This window comes from Hylobates moloch, unplaced genomic scaffold (genome assembly GCF_009828535.3).
Source record: "Hylobates moloch isolate HMO894 unplaced genomic scaffold, HMol_V3 SCAFFOLD_12, whole genome shotgun sequence".
Taxonomy (NCBI): Eukaryota; Metazoa; Chordata; class Mammalia; order Primates; family Hylobatidae; genus Hylobates; species Hylobates moloch.
The window spans coordinates 41,766,772-41,775,020 of record NW_026652287.1 but is presented as its reverse complement, the minus strand read 5'-3'; the positions used below and the strand labels follow the sequence as shown (position 1 = coordinate 41,775,020).

At 53.1% G+C, this 8,249-nt stretch overlaps 1 protein-coding gene across 1 annotated transcript; it reads left to right on the top strand.

Moving 5' to 3' along the window:
* The first annotated feature begins 2,974 nt into the window (after nt 1-2,974).
* Nucleotides 2,975-4,369, top strand: ACTL9 (actin like 9). Its single transcript, XM_032169543.2, has one exon. The coding sequence runs from the start codon at nt 3,068-3,070 to the stop codon at nt 4,316-4,318; it is 1,251 nt and encodes a 416-aa protein (XP_032025434.1). The 5' UTR covers nt 2,975-3,067; the 3' UTR covers nt 4,319-4,369.
* The last annotated feature ends 3,880 nt before the right edge of the window (nt 4,370-8,249 follow it).

Below are 8,249 nucleotides of genomic sequence, written 5' to 3'. Positions count from 1 at the left end.
AGCTGGGATTACAGGCATGTGCCACCACATCCAGCTAATTTTTGTATTTTTAGTAGAGACGGGGTTTCTCCATGTTGGTCACACTGGTCTCCAACTCCCAACCTCCAGGTGATCCACCCACCTCAGCCTCCCAAAGTCCTGGGATTACAGGAGTGAGCCACTGCGTCCAGCCAGTACTTATCACTAATGTAACAAACCCTCACATAGCACTTACTATGTGTGAACCACTGACCTAAACACTTGAAAATAATAACTTGCCCATCCTCATAGCTGCACTTTGAAGGCGGCACTATTATTACTTCCATTTTGCAAGTGGGGAGACTGAGGCACAGTTAATAGTTTGCCTCAGCTATTAAGCAGAGGAGTCAGGGCTTAAATTCCAGAAGCCTGGCCCCGGATCTGTGGCCTTAGGCACATCATGGCTTTGTTGCCTATAATCACGATATTTTCCTGGATTGTTGCTTCAATATCTCAGAAGCTAGCATCTATTAAGTGCCAGACACGGTATCCTCATTTTATCCAAGAAGAGAGGAAATGGAGACTCAGAGAGTCCCAACTTTTGCTTCTGTTCTATTTTTAGTGGGTTTTTCTTGTTTGTTTGTATGTTTGTTTATTTGTTCATTGAGACAGGGTCTCGCTCTGTCACCCAGGCTGGGTGCAGTGGTGTGATCTTGGCTCACTGCAGCCTCCAATTCCTGGGCTCAAGTGATCCTCCCACTTCAGCATCCTTAGTATCTCGGACTACAGATGTGAGCCACCATGCCTGGCTGTTTTGGGTGGATCTTAGATTTCACCGTTTCCCAGACTCACAGTCAGTCACTGAAGTAAGTCGAAGATGTAGGCTCAACTCCTGCCTCTGTCTCATGCCAGTTATGACTTTGGACAATCACTCGACCTCTCTGAGCTTCCTTTCCATCAAAAAAATAGACATAGTACCCATTCCTAACTCATCAAGTTGCCGTAAGAAGTTGCCACGTTTTAACATTAGAAAATGAAGAAAGGCCAGGCGTGGTGGCTCACACCTGTCATCCCAGCACTTTGGGAGGTTATAAGGCAGGAGGATCGCTTGAGCCCAGGAGTTCAAGATCAGCCTGGGCAACACAGCAAGACCCCATTTCTACAAAAAATTAAAGACATATCCGGGGATAGTAGCACATGCCTATAGTCCCAGCTACCTTGGAGGCTGAAGTGGGAAGATTTCTTGAGACCGCAAGGTTGAGGAGGCTGCAGTGAGCAGTGATTGCACCACTGCACTCCAGCCTGGACAATACAGCAAAACCCAGTCTCAAAAAAAAATTGAAAACAAGAAAGTGTTATCACTTAGTGTATTTCTGGTTGTTGTGAACAGTCCAAAAAACAGACCCTCAATAAATAGCTGAGTAAATATTTCCAAAAGCATGGATTAGACCACACATACCAGTAATTAACTAAATCAATAATTAATTAAAATGCTCAATAAACCCCACTCTGGCAGAGTAATAAATCTAGACACAACTAGAAAATTAAACCTCTTTCATTTAGATATCCCATAAGACATTCACTAGCACTATTCCTGGTGATTTCTAACACCACATGTATGAACATGCACTAAGAAGAACGTTTTTATTTGCTTTAACTAACAGGTGATACCTGATACCACCAAAAACAGTCATGATCTTGAAGCAACTCTCCTAATGCATTTTGAAGCCTGCTGTTTATTGTTGAGACAATTCCTTCCTCCCAAATGCACCCTCTCCCCTTTTATCTATACTGAAAGCCCCTTCTTGTATCTCACTGAGCCCCTCTCCTGCCAGGAGGAAGCAGGAAAGAACCCCTGGAGAGAAGGCAGACTTCCCCCATCCCCCATCTAGTTGGAGCACAGAGTAGAAATCAGAGTTGGCTTCCAGGAGGAGGTGGCGTCAGACTGACATTTGAAGAGGCAAATTCCTTCTTGGCAGGAATGGGACAGGGAGAATGATCCAGGCAGTGAACATAGCAGAGGAAGCAAAGAATCTAGGACAGGGGTGTTCCTGTCTCTCCCTGCCTCTCCCCATCCCCAACCAAGGCTGGCCTCTGTCTCCATTTGGAAGCCAGGAAGCCATGCTAGCCTGCCGCCTTCTGATTAATATTCTGAGGAGGAATATTCTAACATTCTAGGGAGGCCTGTGGCAAGCTCTCTGCCACTACACTGTAAATAACTTCATAGCGAGGTACCCAGAGGAGGATTCCTGGGTCTTCCTGAAAGCATGGCCTAAAGAGTTAGAGAAACCAATTTTACATGGTTTTACTGAAACCATGCCCCAAAGAAATGTTTGAGTTTGCAGAATGGCAAATCAAAAAAGAAACAACTTGCTGAAACGCCTTCCACTTATGAGGGTTTTTTGTTTGTTTCTTTGTTTGTTTGTTTGTTTGTTTGTTTTGAGATGAGTCTCGCTCTGTCACACAGGCTGGAGTGCAGTGACGTGATCTTGGCTCACTGCAACCTCCACCTCCCGGGTTCAAGAGATTCTCCTGCCTCAGCCTCCCTAGTAGCTGGGACTACAGGCATGTGCCACCATGCCTGGCTAATTTTTTTTCTTTTATTTTCCTTTTCCTTTTGAGACAGAGTCTCCCAAAGTGCTGGGATTACAGGTGTGAGCCACAGCGCCCGGCCCCAAAACTTTTCTAATAAAATTACTGCCTTAAATCCAGCCGAGAAACAGACTTGAGCTGGATTCCTAGCTCCCAGTGGGTCGATCTGCAACAAAAAGCTTGTCTTTTCTCAGAAACCAGGTGCCATCATATTAGCTTCTAGCGCATCCGCAGAAATGTGTTAGAAGGCCCTGCTCTGAGATGCTCATCTCCTCCTCCAAATTTGGCTCTTTGGAGAAGAGATGACAGCCTTGGGGCAGGCAGGGCTGGGCAAGGACCCATCCTCTTGGCTGCATTGTGATGTCTTAAGAAGACTGAGGGGGCACCGTGATGTCATAGATTGCGAGCCTGCCCCCTCCCCCTCTCTGCCTGCCCTCCCCACTGGCCGGGCCTCAACCTCTTCTCCCCACAACCTCAACCCCAGAGGAAAAGCCCCCTCACCTGGCATCCTGCAACCATGAATGGAAGTCCCCCTAAGCCCTCGGAATCGCAGTCCTCCCTGGAGGCCCCCAGGCCCGGCCCAAACCCCAGTCCCAACGTGGTGAGCAAGCCCCTGCAGCCGGACTCCCCTTGCATGGTGGCCGACAGGCTGCCACCAAAGACGGGTGCGGTTGTTATAGACATGGGCACCGGCACCTGTAAGGTAGGTTTTGCTGGGCAGGCCAGCCCCACCTACACCGTGGCCACCATCCTGGGCTGCCAGCCCAAGAAACCCGCCACCTCGGGGCAGTCCGGGCTGCAGACGTTCATCGGCGAGGCAGCCCGCGCGCGCCCGGAGCTGACGCTGGTGCAACCCCTGCGCAGCGGCATCGTAGTGGACTGGGATGCCGCCGAGCTCATCTGGCGCCATCTGCTGGAGCACGATCTCCGAGTGGCCACCCACGACCACCCGCTGCTGTTCTCCGACCCACCCTTCAGCCCGGCCACCAACCGCGAGAAGCTAGTGGAGGTGGCCTTTGAGTCGCTGCGCTCCCCAGCCATGTACGTGGCATCGCAGTCGGTGCTGTCTGTCTACGCCCACGGGCGTGTCAGCGGGCTAGTGGTGGACACGGGGCACGGGGTCACCTACACAGTGCCCGTCTTCCAGGGCTACAACCTGCCCCACGCCACGGAGCGTCTGGACCTGGCAGGCAACCACCTAACCGCCTTCCTGGCGGAGATGCTGCTCCAGGCCGGCCTGCCCCTGGGACAGCAGGACCTGGACCTAGTGGAGAACATTAAGCACCACTATTGCTACGTGGCCTCTGACTTCCAGAAGGAGCAGGCCCGGCCGCAGGAGGAGTACAAGCAGACTCTGAAGCTGCCCGACGGGCGCAGGGTCACCCTGGGCAAGGAGCTGTTCCAGTGTCCGGAGCTGCTGTTCAACCCCCCAGAGGTCCCGGGGCTGTCCCCCGTCGGCCTCTCCACCATGGCCAAGCAGAGTCTCCGCAAGTTGTCCCTGGAGATGCGCGCGGACTTGGCCCAGAACGTGCTTCTCTGCGGGGGGTCCTCGCTCTTCCCTGGCTTCGAGGGTCGCTTCCGGGCAGAGCTGCTGCGAGCTCTGCCAGCCGAGACCCACGTGGTGGTGGCTGCCCAGCCCACCAGGAATTTTTCCGTGTGGATCGGGGGCTCCATCCTGGCCTCCCTGAGCGCCTTCCAGTCCTGCTGGGTCCTGCGGGAGCAGTACGAGGAACAGGGTCCCTATATCGTGTACCGCAAATGCTACTGACCAGGGCAGAGCTGGGAAGGGCGTGGGGGCAGTAAAGCCTCTGCTACAGCCGGCTCTGTCCTGTCCTTCCTCCAGGGCCTGCCCCATCCACTCCTGGACACCTCGCCCCACAGGCTGACCGAACTCACCTCCTGTGATGCGTGCCCTGAGACACCCCAATCCTGACCCCCTAAACCCACCTTCCCCATGAACAACTCCCAACAGACCACTAAGTTCTAATCCTGTGATCTGTGCGGCTCCCCAAGCACCCTTGGGTTGGGACACCCCCTCCCCAAACCACCTCTGACAAGTGCCCTTCCCATTTCCACACTCCCAGAGATGGAGAGCTCACTACCTCAAGGCTACTGTTAGAAATATCACCTCCTCCTATGAGTCATAGGTAAGCCTCCACCTGGCACCTGCCCCCAACCCCAAGCATGAACATGAAAGGCTCTGACCACCCGCCCCATGCCCACACACACCCCTAGGGTCTGTCACATACCCAAGCCACATACCCAATTCCTTCCATTTCTAGTTTAAGTGATTCATGCACTGATCCCACACACATTCATTAATTACCCACTACGTGCCCAAGACATTCTCAAATACCAACTCCCTAATCTCACCCCATTATCTATTGCTTTTGATATAGCACCCCAAAATATCCCTGGGCTCCAAACTCTCCAAACTGCTGCCCCCCTTAATTGCTCCTCAGGGACCCCCAACCCACTCTCTACCCTGGAATGCTCCAACCTCCTCCCAGAATCTTCCCAAGAGTGCTCCAACCCCTAGGTTCACCCGCATAATCTGCTCCTTATTTCTAATCCCCCCAAACACACTCCTAAATTCCACTTGTCAAGATACCCCTGGTTCTCAGCACCCCAAATCCACCCCTTCACTGGTTTCCCCTAGGATGCCCCCCCACAAGGGCTGACTCCCCAGATCCATCGCAGAGACCTGGATTCTGACTTTCAAGGGTCTCTCCTACAATGGTCCCACCATGTGATGCCCCGGCATCCATCATCCCCACGGAACTCTCCCTTCCCCTCAGGATGTTTCCCCCAGACCCACCTCCCCCGACCAGGTGCTCCCATCACCCATCCCCCATCTATCCTCCCAAAACACATCATTCTGAGACCCACCCCCGAAACCCCAAGGTGGACCCCTGTTGCTCTAAGACCACTTTCTTGCACTGCGTCTCCGCCCGAAATACTCCCAAATGTTCTCTCTCACAGGACACTCCCTGACCCTCTTCCTCAGCCCCCAGCTCCTCCCAGGAAAGAGCCAGCCTCCCAAATGTCATGCTCGGGTCCCCAAGAGCATCCTATAATGACCCCACTAGACCCTAGGCCCTCCTCTGTGTTCCAACACCTCCCAACTCCCTCCTCCACAGACTCCCCCAAATATACCCTCCCAGGCACCCCATGATGGACACCCCACCCTGGAACTCTCACAGGCCCTCCAGAACCCACTCCCCAAGACCATTCCCTGGACCCCATACTATCAAGCAAGACTTGGACACCAGTGGGTAGTGACACTCCTAAGGGCTTCCCAGTCCACTGCAGCCCTGGGGCAGATACCCCAGGCAGGGAGCTTCACCTGGACACTGGCTCTCTCACTCGCCCCAGCACAGGCACCCAGGGCCCATGTGTCCCAGGCTATGCATCCCCATCTCCCTCCATTCCATTAAAAGTCCATCTCTCAGCCTGTTCCTCTGAGTCCCCATGAGCTTTCCCTGGGTTGTGCACTGAGGATGCTGGAGGAGGCCTTTCCCACCCCACCCTGTCCCTGCCAGGGTCCGGAGGGGGAATCTAGCCTCTCAGGATGGGGAGTGTCCTGGGTCCCCTCTGGAGGTAGGACCCTCTGTCTTCATGCCTCCTAGTCCAGCCCGAGGGACATCCAGACCTCCAGCCAGCAGTCTGGACACAACCCCCAGTTTATCAACACAGTAGACAGGAGCTGCTGGAGGTTATCCACATCTGCGTCAAGTCCTCTTTCTGCTCAGCCCAAGAAATCATTCATTCACTCATTCCTTCATTCTTTCAGCCAGTCACTATTTAGGGAGCACCACTCACAGGCTCTGTAGGCTCCTGCTGTCTCTTTCTGTGCATTGCTAACTTTTCAGGAGTTTTGTGCTCAGTTGCTGTGTTTGCTTGTTTGTTTGTTTGTTTTTGAGACAGGGTCTCTCTCTGTCACCCCAGCTGGAGTGCAGCCGCACGATCATGACTCACTGCAGCCTCAGCCTCCCCCAGCTCAGGTGATCCTCCCACCTCAGTCTCCTGAATAGCTGGGACTACAGGTGCATGCCACCACATCTGGCTAATTTTTTGTATTTTTAGTACAGATGAGGTTTCGCCATGTTGCTCAGGCTGGTCTCCAATTCCTGGGCTCAGGCGATCCATCCACCCCTGCCTCCCAAAGTGCTGGGATTCCAGGCATGAGCCACAACACCTGGCTTCACTTGATGTGTTTCTTTCTCCCTAAACCAGTGTGTGTGTCTCTGTCTCTACCTGTCCCTCTCTCTCTCTCTCTCTCTCTGTCTCTTTCTCTCCCTCTCCATCTGACTCACCTGCAAGAACCATGCTTATGGATGGAAATTTCCAGAGAGGAAATGCATTTATTTGTGGAGCAGTGAGGCGATCTCACCTACCCTCCAAGTCAGCCGTGAGACACTCCCCACCCACCCTGTCCCACTGTGTCCTGGAGACTAGACTGCTGCTCCAGGCTCACCCTGGGTTAGTGTGAGATCCTCAGCTCGGGGGTGAAGGGCCCCCACTGACAGGCCAAGATCCCCAGGTCACAAATATTCAGGGTTGGACTCCCTGTGACTCAGCCAGGCTCTCCCCAAGGCAGACTCAGCCTATGGAATGGACAGAATCCCCTACCAGGAGGTCATGGGGTGTTAAGGAGACATTTCTTCTCCACCACACCAGGGGGCAGCACCTCCAAGCTCAAGGGCATGGAATTCACAACGATGATGCCTGGAGCAAGCCAGACACCCAGACCCCAAGTGAGACCCACTCCAAGCTCCAGCCACAAGGCACAGAAGGTATGTGAGACAGGCTGAGTCTCAGATGCCACAGGAAGTGGGGGAGATGCAGAAACCCTGTCACCCCTGGGGTCCTGGGAAACCCAATGAATACTCATTTAGACCAGACTAAGGTTCCCTGTTCCCTCAGCTCCAGACCTTCCCTGGGGCAGAATTTTCCTCTACAACCCTCTAGATGAGTGCTCTTCCCACTTACACACTCCCAGAGATGGGGAGCTCACTACTTCAAAGCTGTTATTAGAAATCTCACCTCCTCCTATGACTGATAGGTAAGCCTCCACCTGCCACCCGCCCCCAACCCTGAGCACCAAGAACTCAAGACCCTGACCACTGCCCCCTCCATCCCCACACACACCCCCAGGGTCTGCCACCATGCTTGGCTAATCTTTTTTATTTTTAGTAGAGATGAGATCTGGCTAGGTTGCCCAGCAACCTCGCCTCAGCCTCCCAGTTCCCCAATTTCCTCTTGCCTCAGCCTCCCAGGTCCCCGATTTCTTCAATTCTGATTTAAGTCATTCATACATTGATCCCACAAACATTCATTGATCACCCACTATGTGCCCAGTACTGCTCCAAAATCTAAGGAAACCACAGCAAACAAGAAATGGGGCCAGGCATGGCGGCTCACGCCTGTAATGCCAGCACTTTGAAAGGCTAAGGTGAGAGGATTGCTTGAGCTCAGGAATTCAAGACCAGCCTGGGCAGCATAGCCAGATCTCATCTCACTAAAAATCAAAAAGATTAGCCAAGCATGGTTGCACCTTAGTCCAAGCCATTTGGCAGAGTTGGGAGGATCACTTGCACTCAGCAGTTCAAGACCAGCCTGGGAAACATAGCCAGACCTCATCTCTACTAAAAATCAAAAAAAATTCGGCAGGGCGCAGTGACTCGCGTCTATAATCC

Coding starts and splice junctions, on each gene's coding strand:
- ACTL9 (XM_032169543.2), top strand. CDS start 3,068: ATGAATGGAAGTCCCCCTAAGCCCTCGGAATCGCAGTCCTCCCTGGAG.